The 16,389-nt window shown below is 44.3% G+C and overlaps 1 protein-coding gene across 1 annotated transcript in view; it reads right to left on the bottom strand.

The window, feature by feature from the left end:
• Window positions 1–15,255, bottom strand: part of NMUR1 (neuromedin U receptor 1) — a 126,815-nt gene extending 111,560 nt beyond the window's left edge. Inside the window, exon 1 of the mRNA XM_040430017.1 lies at window positions 14,337–15,255. Coding sequence (XP_040285951.1) covers window positions 14,337–15,255 — 919 coding nt within the window. The remainder of the gene's footprint in view (window positions 1–14,336) is intronic.
• Between the last annotated feature and the right edge of the window lie 1,134 nt (window positions 15,256–16,389).

The following is a 16,389-nucleotide window of genomic DNA, read 5'->3' as shown; positions in this document are numbered from 1 at the left end:
GCACTTTCTGAACATCCAGGGACCTGATCCCCACACTTCAATGCCTCCCTAGCAACTATTGTGAAGTGGAATAACCATACTTGAGGTGAGTATACTTGAACAATTACGAACATGTTACAAAACATTAACGATAAAAACATGGAATCGTCTGAACCATAACCGACTAACATAGTGGCCGATAACTCGGGGACCTGCATAGCGTAGGTAGATGTGATAACTACGCAGGTGTTGCTCCTCCCCTTTTCAGCAAAGGTATGTTAAGCTGCCAACACTGATAGATAACAACATGTCACATAGGCAAAGCGTCCAGCATTGTAAGAGAAGGTAGCCCCCATAGACTTAATGGGTCTCTCTTGTGGGTCCAGCAAGGCTGGTTGCCACTGAGTAGATGGGGCAATAAGGTAAGCAGGTAGCATGTTAAGTCTCGGAAAAGCGGTAAAGTATAAAACATCTAGCTCAAGAAGCCTTTCGCCATGGCCCATTGAAAATAGAAAAGAGGAGAAAATAATACTTGCTGATGGTGATCAATTGACGCGTCAGAGTGGACCAGGGCGTCCTGATTTCCTTGAGGCCCAGTCCTCGGCTTCTCTAGGATCAGTGAAGAAGACCACTGTCCACCACCCTGAGCCGCGCCGGATACGCCATGGAATACTGGAGGTTTAAGTCGCGAAGGCGGCGTTTGACCGCGACGAATGTGGCTCTTCTCTTCTGAAGGTCAGCAGAGAAGTCCGGGAACAGTGAAACACGTGCGTTGTCATGTCTGACATCTTGCTTGTTCCTGGCCTGGCTGAGGATGAGATCCCTGTCTCTCCAGTTTAGCAATCGTGCCAGCAGGGGTCTGGGAGGAGCCTGTCACGGCTGTATGTGAGCAACAAGAGCATACACAGTAAATAGAGCTACTGACCGGACCCAAACTAGAGAGGATAAAGGGTGACCCCTGTCAGACCCTTAAAGCTCTCCCTATGCTGCTAAGCACATGCCCGGATCCAAATGGTGGATCGAGGCATGCCCGCGTACCTAAGACTGATGACCACTGTAACCCCTACAATAGTGGAAGGGGCACGGCCACCGGTGCCCTGCTCAGTATATGGATGGAACCGGGGTCGTCTCGGATCCAGTCAGCAAACAAACAGAAACACTACAATGTCTGCACACTTAACTGAAGGAGCTGCAGCAGCAGTGAAGACAGACCCAAAGACAGCTGGCAATAACCGGAGTACTTGCTGCAGCAGAACACAGGTCCAGTGAAAAGATAGCACACCAGTGAAGATACTCAAGCGAGAGATACAACTCAAATGAGAAATATAATCCGCACCCTACAAAGGAGGAGGGGTGATTTAAAGGCAGAGAAATCAAACACAGGAGGAACAGCTGGGAGGAAGGAAACAGAAAGTAAAGACCTCATCACAGGGGCGGAGAAACAGAGCAGAGAGAACTCCTCCAAGCTCTAGTAGTGACATCATCACAGGGGTGGAGAAACAGAGCTGTGAGAACATCTCAAAGCTCTGGTAGTGACAGAGCCCCAGGTGGAGGAAACTTGGCTGGGACACGGTGTGCCCTCTCCACAGCATATGCAGGAGAAAAAGGTGCTTCTGGAAACTGTTCCTTGAACCAAGATTCTAGGAAGGCGGCGGGATCATGGCCCTCAGCTTTTTCCGGAATGCCCAGGATCCTGACATTGTTGCGTCAGGACCTGTTTTCTAGGTCATCACATTTTTGCTGCCACTGACCCACAGAGCGCTCCAGCTCCTGTACTTTCTCCTCCATAGGTCTGGTCAGATCTTCCAGAGCAGACACGCGGTCCTCTGTGTGCTTGACCCGGTCTCTCAGCTGCTGCACATCGTGACGGAGCAGGCTCACATCCACTCTCACCTCCTCTAACTTTCCTGTGAGTGAGGACTGGCACGAGGAGATAGCTACCAGCAGCTGTTCATAGGCAGCCTTTAAGGTGAATTCTGGCTCAGCGATGTCTCCCGCCTCCACCTGCTGAGCGGCTTGACCGCGGGTGAGAGCCGCGCGTGTAGGAGTGGCGGCCGCGGCGCCATTTTGGGTCTCTGAGCGGGCGTATTCTTTAAGCCGCTCGGCAGCCGCTTGTGCCTTGTTGGGACCCATGGTCAGCGTGCGGGGTCTTCTCTTGCGCCTGCACACCGTCCACTCTGTTCCAGGGGTCGACAGCTTGTCAGGATGGAGCAGGATTGTTGAGGGATAACGGAGCTGTGCTCAAACACGTGCTTACATGCCGGCTGCTGGTCACGCCCCCCCCCACAAAACCCATTTTTTAAGGACCAGTTCAGGTCTTAAGTCATTTTGTGAGGCTTACATAATAGAAAACACCCAAAAATGACCTCATTTTACAAACTTTGTTAACCCTTTAGGCATTCCACAAGAATTAAAGGAAAATATAGATGAAATTTCTGAATTTCACTTTTTTGGCATATTTTCCATTTTAATCCATTTATTCCAGTAACAAAGCAAGGGTTAACAGCCAAGCAAAACGTAATATTTATTGCCCTGATTGTGTAGTTTACAGAAACACCCAACACAGCAGGCAGGGGAGGGCTGGCAGCCTTAGTCCTGGGGGGCAAATCCAGTCAAGTGGCCCATAGCACCACTTAATCAGCTCACCGTCCACGCCCACCTTTTCCTTGTTTTATAACGGATTTTTATGTTATGAAGCAAGACAAATATTTTTTTACAATGTGCAGATAGGACTGTACCACTAACCCCTCCATCCCCCTTCTCCATCCCCCCCTTCTCCAACCACCCAGCATCCTTACTCACATAAAACAATATATATATAATATAGCTTACAGTGAATGACTGTAAATACTTACAGTTCTGAAGACTCCAGCGGCTCAGGATCAGTGCTCTGGGCAGCTGAGCTCAGGGATGGAAGTGGACACCGCTCTCCAGTTTAGGACGGAGACCGGGGCTCACCCTAGCGTTGCAGTGCCTCCTTGTGATGTCCCGGCGCACGGTGTACGCAAAGGGCGGGGGAGATCGTGAGGAGGAGCAAGCAAGTACCGTATTTTTCGCCCTAAAAGACGCTCTAGGTTTTAGAGGGGGACAATGAGAAAAACATATTTTTTATTATACCTCGGGTCAGACCACCAATCAGACCCCCAATGTTAACCATACCTCAGCTAACAGCCCCAATAAGATCCCCAATGTTAATAAGACCCCAATAAGCCTCAAATCAGACCCCCAATCAGACCTCAGCTCAGACCCAAATATGAATGACACCCAATCAGACCTCAGAGCCCCATGCCTCTCATTAGCCCCCAGCAGCTTTTCATGATCATCAGCCCCTCATCTGCCCCCAGCAGCCACTCCATCTGCCCCTAATACCTCCCATCTCCCCCAGTGCCTCCCATCTCCCCCCAGCAGCCTCTTCATCTGCCCCAGCAGCCTCTCATCTGCCCCCAGTGCTTCTCATCTGCCCCCAGCAGCCACTCATCTGCCCCCAGCAACTACTCCATCTGCCCCCAGTGCCTCTTATCTCCCCCAGTGCATCTCATTTGCCCTCAGCAGCCTTTCATCTGCCCCAGTGCCTCTCATCAGCCCCCAGCAGCCTCTCATGATCATCAGCCCCTCATCTGCCCCCAGAAGCCACTCCATCTGCCCCAATGCCTCTCATCTCCCCCCCAGTGCCTCTATCTGCCCCAGCAGCCTCCATCTGCCCCAATGCCTCTCATCTCCCCCCCAGTGCCTCTATCTGCCCCAGCAGCCTCCATCTGCCCCCAATGCCTCTCATCTCCCCCCCGTGCCTCTATCTGCCCCAGCAGCCTCCATATGCCCCAGCAGCCTCCATATGCCCCCAATGCCTCTCATCTCCCCCAGTGCCTCCATCTGCCCCCAGCAGCCACTCAATCTGCCCCCCAGTGCCTCTCATGTTCTCATCAGCCTCCCAGTCCCAGTGCGGCAGTGCCTCAGTCTCATCAGCCCCTGCCCCCCCCTCACCAAAGCAACCTCTCCTCTCCACAGTCATCAATTTATCAGCCCCCCCCCCAGCAACCTCTCCTCTCCACAGTCATCAATTCATCAGCCCCCCCAGCAACCTCTCCTCTCCACAGTCATCAATTCATCAGCCCCCCCCAAACCTCTCCTCTCCACAGTCATCGATCAATTCATCAGCCCCCCCCAAACCTCTCCTCTCCACAGTCATCAATTCATCACCCCCCCCAAAGCTCTCCTCTCCACAGTCATCGATCAATTCATCAGCCCCCCCCAAACCTCTCCTCTCCACAGTCATCAATTCATCAGCCCCCCCCAACCTCTCCTCTCCACAGTCATCAATTCATCAGCCCCCCCCCCAACCTCTCCTCTCCACAGTCATCAATTCATCAGCCCCCCCCCCCCCCCCCCCAAAGCAACCTCTCCTCTCCTGGCTCCAGTCTCCTGTAGTGATCAATTCATCAGCCAGCCAGCCAGCCACCCACCCCACCCCACCATTGAGTCTGTCTTCCCAACAAAACATCCTACAAAAACCCACTTTGCCTTCTGCAGAAGTTCTGCTCCTGGGCTGGAAGTTCTGGAACTGGGAAGAACGCTGCCTGGCCGGGCTCCGCCTCCTCCACTCTGTCTGCTCCTCGGTCCTCTCTCCAGCTATCTGCTGTCGGCGGCAAGGCTGCGCACAGCTGTGTGACGTCACTCACACAGAGCGCAGCTCTGCCCTGCACACACAGCAGAGGACCAGGAAGTGCCGGTGAGTAAACTTCAAAGCCTTCACCGCGGCTTCCTGGTCCCGGCCGGACCGGTGCCTGCGCTCTGTGCTGCTCAGATAGCGCAGCGTTTTAAGTGCGGCCGTCCGTCCCTGCCCGCCCCTGATGTCTGTTGAAAAAAATAAAATAAAAATTTGTTGAAGACGGCCCAGCGGCCGTTTTTTTAGGGCAGCCTGCCGGCCTGGGGGGCAATTGCCTCTCTGCCCCCCGGCCCAGCCCGCCCCTGACAGCAGGCGCAGAAGGAAAGGAACAGCATATGGTTTTTGGAGGGCAAGAGTTCACTAGGATAATTTTAAGTTGCCATGTCACATTTGAAGACCCCCCTGATGCACCCCTAGAGTAGAAACTCCAAAGAAATGAGCCCATTTTGGAAACTACGGGATAAGGTGGCAGTTTTGTTGGTACTATTTTAGGATACATATGATTTTTGGTTGCTCTCTATTACACTTTATGTGAGGCAAGGTAACAAAAAATTGCTGTTTTGGCACCGTTTTAATTTTTTGTTATTTACAATGTTCATCTGACAGGTTAGATCATGTGGTATTTTTATAGAGCAGGTGGTTATGGATGCGACAATATCAAATATACAACTTTTTGTTGTTGTTTGGTGACAGAATAAAGCATTTCTGAAAAAAATGATTTTTTAGTGTCTCCATATTCTGAAAGCCATATTTTTTTTATTTTTTGGTCTTATGTAGGGGCTAATTTTTTTCAGTATGAGATGACTGTTTGATTGGTACTATTTTAGGGTGCATATGACTTTTTTTTTATTGCTTGGAATAACACTTTTTGTGATGTAAGGTGACCAAAAATTGCTTTTTTTACACCCATTTTTTTTTTTTTTTACGGTGTTCACCTGAGGGGTCAGGGTTTTATAGAGCAGGTAGTTACAGACGTGGCAATACCTAATATGTATACTTTTTTAATTACTTAAGTTTTACACAATAATATCATTTTTGAAACAAACAAAAAAATTATCATGTTTTAGTGTCTCCATAGTCTGAGAGCCATATTTTTTATTTTTTTTTGGTCTTAGGTAGGGTATCATTTTTGCAGGATCAGATGACTGTTTGATTGGCACTATTTTGGGGTGCATATGACTTTTTGATTGCTTGCTTACACTTTTTGTGATGTAAGGTGACAAAATGTTTTTTTGACACCATTTAATTTTTTTTTACGGTGTTCACCTGAGGGGTTAGGACATGTGATATTTTAATAGAGCATAGTGATGGGGACGCTTCTAGTTAGAATATACTTTGAACTGTGTACATGACTGCCCCCTGCTGCCTGGCAGCACCCGATCTTTTACAGGGGGCTGTGATCCGCACAATTAACCCCTTAGGTGCTGCACCTGAGGGGTTAATTGTGCGTATCATAGCCCCCAGTAAGAGATCATGTGCTTCCAGGCAGGAGGGGGCACACCCCCCTCCCTCCCCAGTTTTAAATTCATTGGTGGCCAGTGCGGCCGGCCCCCCCTCCCTCCCTTGTAGTTAACACATTGGTGGCCAGTGCGGCCGGCCCCCCCTCCCTCCCCTATAGTACTGTAGATTCATTGGTGGCCAGTGGGCCCCCCTCCCTCCCCCTCCTAATTAAAATCTCCCCCCCTATCATTGCTGGCAGCGGAGCGTACCGATCGGAGTCCCAGTTTAATCGCTGGGGCTCCGATCGGTAACCATGGCAACCAGGACGCTACTGCAGTCCTGGTTGCCATGGTTACTTAGCAATTTTTAGAAGCATTATACTTACCTGCGAGCTGCGATGTCTGTGACCGGCTGGGACCTCCTCCTACTGGTAAGTGACAGGTCTGTGCTATAAGCAATGCGCCGCACAGACCTTTCACTTACCAGTAGGAGGAGCGCCCGGCCGGTCACAGACATCGCAGCTCGCAGGTAAGTATAATGTTTTCACCGATGTCGGCGCATACAGCAGGGGTCTGGCTATCAGTGACTGTTGGATCCTTGCCGCTGATCGGGCGGGCGCAGCACCTGCACCCGCCTGATCAGCCCATCGTACATGTATCGCTCTCGGATTTCTGTCCCAGTTTCCAGCGCCGTACATGTACGTCGCTGGTATCCTACGGGTTAATGCGCATGTAGACCAGATACCGCTAAAGTAAATATTATGGTAAACAACATTTTGCTACTATGCTTGTAAATCTTGAAACTGTCTTGGAAAAAAACTTGCAGTGCTACAAATCAATGAATCGAATAAAAACTAATATAGAGCACACAGGATAAAGACAGATGTTAATAAAACCAATTACACAAAGAAATGGTGCATGGCTACTTAAAAATGAAAAATAGGCAGATTTCGAAGGAAATAACTTCCAAAGGGCAGAAATATCTGAGTAAATGAGATATGTACAGAACCATGATTCCATGTCGTCGATGGTGATTGAAAATCTCTAGCAACACATACAGTACGGTATGTCCAAATATAAAGTAAGAAATAAAAAAGGGAAACTGTAGTGAGTGATGCTGCCCAAAGACATCAAAGAGAGACTCCATTATAAGAATTCCCAATACAGCAGTATAATATTTATCCATCTTGAGGTTTTAGGTTATTAAACCTTCCATTATCACTCTTCTAGATATCTCACATTCAAACTCATCAAAATGTATTGTTATGTCTACAGAATACACAGTGTCCATGGTATACACTGCTCGAATTGTGGTCTATATCTTTGGCTATATACTACAATTACCAGATTTTCATACCTGTCTGTGCCTTATCTGTCCTCTGCCATCTGTGCCAGTGACTGCCTATTTATTTCAGTAATAATACCTGGAGGCCAAACATTTAAATGTACAAACACGCATTACATCAATTTCATGTATATTAACAACACAAGTGTACAAAAGTAAAGGAGTGCATATGGCTGACCATACATCCATGTACCACTACAAAAAAAACACTAAGCTAATTCACACCATGTAATATCTACAAACTGATCGTTATTAATTATACCATATACATATAATAAAAAATGAGTAAAGGCAGCATCACTGGTGAGGATATGCCAGAGTAGTATATAATAAAAATGATGTGATAGATAGATATCATAGATAGATAGAAGACTGTTCAGTATCAGTAAGGCCTCTTGCAGACGAGCGTGTCTGGATTAGGTCTGGATGCGTTGCGTCTGCGATCAGGGAAAATTGTGCGAGTGCATACGCAATTTCAGTCAGTTTTGACTGCGATTACGTTGCGTTGCTCAGTTTTTTCCGCGCGAGTGTAAGGCTGAGTTCACACGGGCGAGATTTCCGCGCGGGTGCAATGCGGTAGGTGAACGTATTGCACCCGCACTGAATCCGGCACCATTCATTTCAATGGGTCTGTGTACATGAGCGTTTTTTTTCACGCATCACTTCTGCAATGCTTTAAAATCGCAGCATGTTCTATATTCTGCGTTTGTAACGCAGGACAGGCCCCATAGAAGTGAATGGGGCTGCGTGAAAAACGCACTGCATCCGCAAGCAAGTGCGGGTGCGATGCGTTTTTCACTGATGGTTGCTAAGAGATGTTGTTTGTAAACCTTCAGTTTTTTATCACGCGCGTGAAAAACGCATCAAAACGCATTGCACCCGCGCGGAAAAAACTGAACAACTAAACGCAATCGCAGACAAAACTGACTGAACTTGCTTGCAAAATAGTGCGAGTTTCACTGAACGCACCCTGAACGCATCCTGAGCCAATCCGTCACGCCCGTGTGAACCCAGCCTAATGCGTTTTGCACATGCATGACAAACTGATTGTGGTACCAAGACCCGAACCCGGACTTCTAAACTGAAGTTCGGGTTTGGGTCAGGTGTTCTGTAGATTTTATTATTTTCCCTAATAACATGGTTATAAAGGAAAATAATACCATTCTTAATACAGAATGCTTACTAAAATGTGGCATGAGGGGTTAAAAAATTTAAAAAATTAACTCACCTCATCCACTTGTTCGCGTAGCCGGCATCATCTTCTTTCTTCTTCTTTCAGGACCTGCCAAAGGACCTTTGATGACGTAATCGCAGTCACCACGTGGTGAGCGCAGTGACGTCAGCGCAGGTCCTGCTGTATGAAGGATCTTCTATCTTCATTCAGCAGGACCTGCGCTGACGTCACCACGCTCACCATGTGGTGAGCACGATTACATTATCAAAGGTCCTTTGGCAGGTCCTGAAGGTAGAAGAAGATGCCGACTGCGCGAACAAGTGGACAGGTGAGTTAATTTTTTTATTTTTTAACCCCTCATGACACATTTTAGTAAGCATTCTGTATTAAGAATGCTATTATTTTCCTTTATAACCATGTTATAAGGGAAAATAATACAGTAAATTTACTTTAATCAATTTACTAACATCATCTCCTAGCAACCATGCGTGAAAATCAAAACCGCAGAATATAGAACAAGCTGTGATTTTCACGCAAAGCACAAAAGTGATGCGTGAAAATCACCGCTCATCTGCACAGCCTCATTGAAGTGAATGGGTCCGGATTCAGTAGAGGTGCAATGCGTTCACGTCACGCATTGCACCCGCGCAGAATTTTCACCCGTGTGAAAGAAGCCTAATAGGGGTATAACCCAACAGCAAATACATATAATATAATGTTCATTGAATAAAACAGAGCAGGACGACGCAGTGTCCACAAAGTACATACTGTATGTCATTTTCCCCAGCCCCAGGATGGAGCCCACCCCAACGTGGGTTTCGGTGTGCCTTTATCCGGGGTCAATTTATTTCAGCCAAAGCAACTTTCAATAGACCATTAAGTAAACATGGGCGTCCAAGGAGTGGAGTGAAATAAAAAAATACTCCAGAAATAATCTGCATATATTTCAAGTGCTCCATCCTTTAGCATAATAAGTACAATGTGCCAAGACTAGTTGATCCCCAACACCTGCAGAAAGTAATAGATTATATAACAGGAGGTGATCGTTAGAATGTGCCATCACTTTCTGATTGGTTTTGGTCCAACTGCTTAGTCTCCCATGATTCAAGGATGCAAGGGACCACAGCACTGCTTTACCAGGCACAGTTGTTTCCTGCACAGCCCTGCTTCGGGCCCTTGTTTGTGCAGAGTACAGCAGCAAAGATTTATTCAAATGAATGGGACTGTGCAGCAGTTTCCTGGTGTCCCAACCCCCCACCCCCCATAAATATGCACACAGGGCTCAAGCCAGGGGCTGACTGGGAACTTAAAGGGGCCCTGAAAAAAATCCTAAAAGTGGCCCCATGTTGTAGGCGGGACTAAAATGATGGAATACAGGGCAACATAAGTAGGTGGGGCCATCACAAGTAGGCGGGGACAACAGAAGTAGACAGGGCCTGCAATACCTTAGTGGAGCACAAAGTACCACCCCAGCAGAACCAGATACCACAGTGCAGCACAAAATACTGCCACCTTCTCCACAGTGTTCAATTGTATCACCGTTTTGAGGACAAAAATTACAGTTCCCAACTCTATATTGGGGGAGAGGAGTGACCCTTCCCACACACAGATTCAGATGTAGACACCAGACAACAGCAGATGAGGTTCCTTTATAACTTTTGCAATGAAGGATACATCTCAGTCAAGGAGTATTTTGCATTGATGTTAATGGCACTGACCTCCCATTTATTTTTTCATTTTATGAATACTCACCACAGGGAAATAGTATATCTAATAATCACAGGGGAACAAAGCACAAACCATGCACGTCCCTGCATTGTACCTGCAGCTCTGTCCACCTTCGTAATCCTAAACCAATTTTTGTCAGAATTACACCGAGCACTGAAAACATAACTTGCACTTGATGTAGGAAAAACCTGAATCAGCTAGCCTTTACTACATGAGGTCGGCTCTGTGGGCCATAGCAGGATCTGTTAGAGTGCGTGAATACTCCATAATTTAAACCTAACACTGTGCAGGTTTAAGGGGTCTTCCGGGGCATAGATTATATCTATATTTTAAAGGTCATGCTCATTATTGGACATATCATGACATATAGGTTTTCATCAGCAATCATGCCCTGGGCAACTGCTAGGTAACACATGAGCAAGGCAGCTGTAACTATACATGGACCATATCTTCCAATCCCTGCACCCCCTACCTCTCTGTCTGATATCCTTCTGTCGGTCCCTACATCTTACACCAGGAGCCAGCAACCTTTGTCACTCCAGCTGTTGTGAGACTACAATTCCCAGCAGACTCCAATCACTTCTGCAGGAGCTCTGAGAAGAGCACAGCAAGTGGGAATACCAACTTATGCAGATAAGACTTATATGTTCACCATACAGTAGTATTCATGTTTGATCCTATGTCGGCTGCGCGAACAAGTGGATTAAGCTTTTGAGTTACATTTTTATTTTTTAACCCCTCCAGCCCTATTGTACTATGCATTCTGTATTCAGAATGCTATTATTTTTCCTTATAATCATGTTATATGGGAAAATAATAATGATCGGGTCCCCATCCCGATCGTCTCCTAGCAACCGTGCGTGAAAATCGCACCGCATCCGCACTTGCTTGCGGATGCTTGCGATTTTCACGCAACCCCATTTATTTCTATGGGGCCTGCGTTACGTGAAAAACGCACAAAGAGGAGCATGCTGTGATTTTCACGCAACGCGCAAGTGATGCGTGAAAATCACCGCTCATGTGCACAGCCCCATAGAAATGAATGGGTCCGGATTCAGTGCGGGTGCAATGCGTTCACCTTAAGCATTGCACCCGCGCGGAAATCTCGCCCGTGTGAAAGGGGCCTTAGTCAAAACGGATCCGTCTTGACTTCCACAAGAATTAAATGAAAATGTAGATAAAATTTCAGAGTTTCACTTTTTTGGCAGATTTTCCATTTTAATCCATTTTTATCAGTAACAAAGCAAGGGTTAACAGCCAAACAAAACTCAATATAAATTACCCTGATTCTGTAGTTTACGGAAGCACCCCATATGTGCTCGTAAAATGCTGTACTGGCACACGGCAGGGCGCAGAAGGAAAGGAGCGCCATATGGTTTTTGGAAGGCAGATTTCACTGGGATAATTTTAAGGTGCCATGTCACATTTGAAGACTCCCTGATGCACCCCTAGAGTAGAAAATCCCAAAAAGTGACCCCATTTTGGAAACTACAACCCTCAAGGTATTCAAAATTGATTTTACAAACTGTGTTAACCCTTTAGGTGTTCCACAAGAATTAAAGAAAAATGTAGATGAAATTTCATAATTTCACTTTTTTGGCAGATTATGACATTTTAATCCACTTTTTTCTGCTAACAAAGCAATGGTTAACAGCCAAATAAAACTCAATATTTATTACCCCGATTATGTAGTTTACAGAAACACCCCATATGTGGTCGTAAACTGCTGTACGGGCACTCGGCAGGGCGCAGAAGGAAAGGAATGCCACATGGTTTTCACTGGGATAATTTTAAGTTGCCATGTCACATTTGAAGACCCCCTGATGCACCCCTAGAGTAGAGACTCCAAAAAAGTGACCCCATTTTGGAAAATACACCCCTCAAAGTATTCAAAACTGATATTACAAGCTTTCGTAACCCTTTAGGTGTTCCACAAAAATTAAAGGAAAATGTAGATGAATTTTCAGAATTTCACTTTTTTGGTAGATTTTAATACATTTTTCCAGTAACAAAGCAAGGGTTAAAAGCCAAACAAAACTCAATATTTATTACCCTGATTCTGTAGTTTACATAAGCACCCCATATGTAGTCGTAAAATGCTGTACGGGCACACAGCAGGGGGCGCAGGAGCAAACTCAAAAAAAAAAACCCATTTTGCAAACTACGGGATAAGGTAGCAGTTTTTTGGTACTATTTTAGGGTACATATGATTTTTGGTTGCTCTATATTACACTTTTTGCGAGGAAAGCTGTTTTGGCACCGTTTTTATTTTTTGTTATTTACAATGTTCATCTGACAGGCTAGATCATGTGCTATTTTTTATAGAGCAGGATGTTATGGACGCAACAATACCAAATATGAATACTTTTTTGGGTTGTTTCTCAGTTTTATATAATAAAGCATTTCTGCAAAAAATTATTTTTTTGTGTCTCCATATTCTGAAAGCCATAGATTTTTTTTATTTTTTGGGCGACTGTCTTATGTAGGGGCTCATTTTTATCAGTATGAGATGACGGTTTGATTGGTACTAATTTAGGGTGCATATGACTTTTCAATCGCTTGGTATTACACTTTTTGTGATGTAAGATGACAAAAAAATTGCTTTTTTGACCCTTTTTTTTTTTTTTTACGGTGTTCACCTGAGGGGTTAGGTCATGTGATATTTTTATAAAGCAGGTCGTTATGGACGCGGCGACACCTAATATGTATACTTTTTTTATTTATTTAAGTTTTACACAATAACAGCATTTTTTAAACAAAAAAAATCATGTTTTAGTGTCTCCACAGTCTGAGAGCCATAGTTTTTTTTATTTTTTTGGGCGATTGTCTTAGGTAGGGTCTCATTTTTTGTGGGATGAGATGACGGTTTGATTGGTATGATTTTGGGGTGCATATAACTTTTTGATCGCTTGCTATTACACTTTTTGTGACGTAAGGTGACAAAAAATTGCTTTTTTGACACCGTTTTGATTTTATTTTTTTAACAGTGTTTACCTGAGGGTTTAGGTCATGTGGGATTTTTATTGAGCAGGTTGTTACGGACACGACGATACCTGATATGTCTATTTTTTCTTTTCTTTTTACATTAAACACAATAAAAGCATTTTTGAAACAACAAAACAATATGTTTTCGTGTCTCCATAGTCTGAGAGCGTGTCATACTGACTCACAGTATTGTTTTACTACCACAGCAGACTCCCTATGTTAGTGCAAGGCACAGTGTTCTACACCACTATACAGGCTCTCTGCAGCCAGGAAATCATTTTGGAAAATTCGGCGAACCGACCGAATCAAATTTTTGAGACATTCGCTCATCTCCAAGTAGAACATTTCTATTAACTTCAGTCAGGGTTGACCAAACACATATTCATGGAATTCACATGTGTGCTACATGTATATGTGCATTTGTCTGCAGGAATAGTGTTTGCTCTCTCAGATACTCACTCAACACAGGGAAATATGACAGAGCTTAATGTTTCTATTATTCATACCCTATTATCTGTACTGCATTGGTTGTGCATAAAATAGCGCCTACTCCAAATAAACCATTATGTAAGATTCAGAGACTGACCTAGTATTACATAAAAAGTATATCTATAGATTCAATGTAAAAATAAAGATTGAAGACAGTTATCATCTGGAAAATACTGTATATTTACAATGGGGGACATTTACTAACCAATTTACCCCACTTTAGTGGCGTTCCTAGGTCACACCTTTTGTCGCATGACATTTGTGCGGCAAAATGTGCGAAATTTCCCCCTTCTTGCCACTTTTCAGAAGTGGCAATAAAAAGGGACGTACCATGGGTGGGGAGCCAGTTTTCTGGCATGAAGAAAGACTTAAATCTACGGCAGCTAGGAATCTGCATAAATTTGGCCCACCCTCCAGCAGAACAGTATGCCAGTCTTGATAAATCCCCCACAATGTGTATTCTACCACGCCATCACACGCAATTCTATTTCTCTACCACTAGATAATTCAAGTGGAAAAAGTGACATAACTTACATAGCATCTTAGTCACTTGCCTTCTTCGGTTTTTCTCTTGTTGAAGTCTAACATTTTGGTAACTGTCTCCATCTCCACCAGACTTAGCTTCTAAAACTTGCAGCATCTTCTCCTTCTTAAGTTGAAGTCCGATTAGCAGGTACAGAATACTGATTGTACCCATAGGTAAGAAGAAAAAAAATATGGTGGTGATCTGAATAATGAGGTTGTAAATCCATCTTGGTTTTACCAAAGTACACGTAGCAGAGCCAGGTATCACTCCAAGACCAGGTACAGTAAGCTCATATATTCCAGTGAGGCTGGTGTTGGGAACAGAACAGAGAATAGACAAAACCCACACGGTAATGATGACTCTTTTAGCATGATTCCGGGTCACTACATACTTGGCCCGAAGAGGATGTACCACGGCAATGTATCTCTCCACACTCAGTGCTGTTACATTTAAAATGGAGGCAAAGCAAACTGTCTCAAATAATAGAGTTTTAAAAGAGCATCCACCTCTTCCGAAAAGAAAGGGGTAATTACTCCAGAGCTCATAAAGTTCAAGAGGCATACCTAGCAAGAGGACAAGCAAATCAGAAATTGCAAGACTAAATAGGTAATAATTTGTAGGAGTTCTCATGATCTTGTGTTTGATAATCACAATGCAAGTTAAAGTATTCCCCACAGCACCAACGGCAAAGATAAGAAGGTAAATCACACAAATTGGGGTAAAGTAGCTGGATTGACAGGGTCCCAGGTACTTGAAAAGAAGTTCTTCTATAGTCAAGTTACAATCCATGGGGTTTATATCACAGAACTCCATGCTGTGGTTTGTTCTACTTTGATTAGAAGTTTCAAATTGGTCAAGACTACGGTAAATATCCTTGTGATGCTGTGAAAGTCCCATGTTTGTGTAGTTGCTTGAGGTGTAAGTCATTCCTCAATCTGTTATGGCCAAACCTATGGAAAAAAAGCTATGTTTTATGACAGTATATTTACAAAGCTCATACATTTAGAAGAGACAGGCGTGAAAAAAAAAAACATTAAAAGGTGCTGAGGTACTAAACAAAGACAAAGATAGACAGATAGATGGACAGACGGATGGATGGGGAAATAAACAGGTCTAACACCCTTTACTACATTGGAGTGCTGCCTCATCATTTGTTCTCTGGATGGACAGATAGATACATAAACAGATAACTATTCGATCTGTGTATGTTTAAAAAAGTTTCACACCAGTCAATGCGGAAGAATGATCTTTACTGCCTTCATCCCCCATACACTTTACAGTGTTTAGACAGGGAGATGTGTGGTCAACCAAAGATCATTTTTTTCTGGCATAAAATAACCATTCAGCTCATTCTTATGAACACTCATCTGGTCAATCATCGGCCCATGTGAAAGAGTTTTCTCTGTGGTTGGTACTTCAGTAGTGCTTTCATTGATGAATTCAGGCCAAAGGTCTCTCTAGCAAGCACTTTGCATGAGAGTACTTAGTAAAATTGTTATACTATAAGTGGTATGTGCTAATGCTAAATGGTAAACATGGTACTGAGACTAGGGAACATATTTACTGACTAATTAAGCAATAATTATGAGTATATAGTGATTTAGGACAAAATGCTATGTTATTTTGGTAAGAGACAAATCCACTCACTTCTATTTAAGTCTTCCACAACAGTTCACATCAGGATTTATTTTCCGTTATGTGTAATAAGATACAATCCTGCTGTTCTCCTGAAAGCCTGTTAAATGGCAGCTGAGAACATGAAAATTCATATGCAGAGGTCTGTAAATAAAGAAAACATTGTATTAGAAAACCAGTTATCATTGGCCTCTCGTTAACACAGAATATGGATTTTTTAAGACTGTTCACAGGCCATTAGGGTTGACTATGGCTCCATTTACCTAGAGTAGAGTAGTACTATGAAACAAGCTTTCTTCTGATATAGTGGCAATATGAACAGTTAATAAGCCTAGGACTGACATAAATCCATCATAGGATAAAGAAAATGAACCAAAAATAACAAAACATAAAAATACTAAAAACATGCACATCACAGAAAATACA

Source organism: Bufo bufo, chromosome 4 (genome assembly GCF_905171765.1).
Source record: "Bufo bufo chromosome 4, aBufBuf1.1, whole genome shotgun sequence".
Lineage (NCBI taxonomy): Eukaryota > Metazoa > Chordata > Amphibia > Anura > Bufonidae > Bufo > Bufo bufo.
This window is presented reverse-complemented; position numbering and strand designations above follow the sequence as displayed.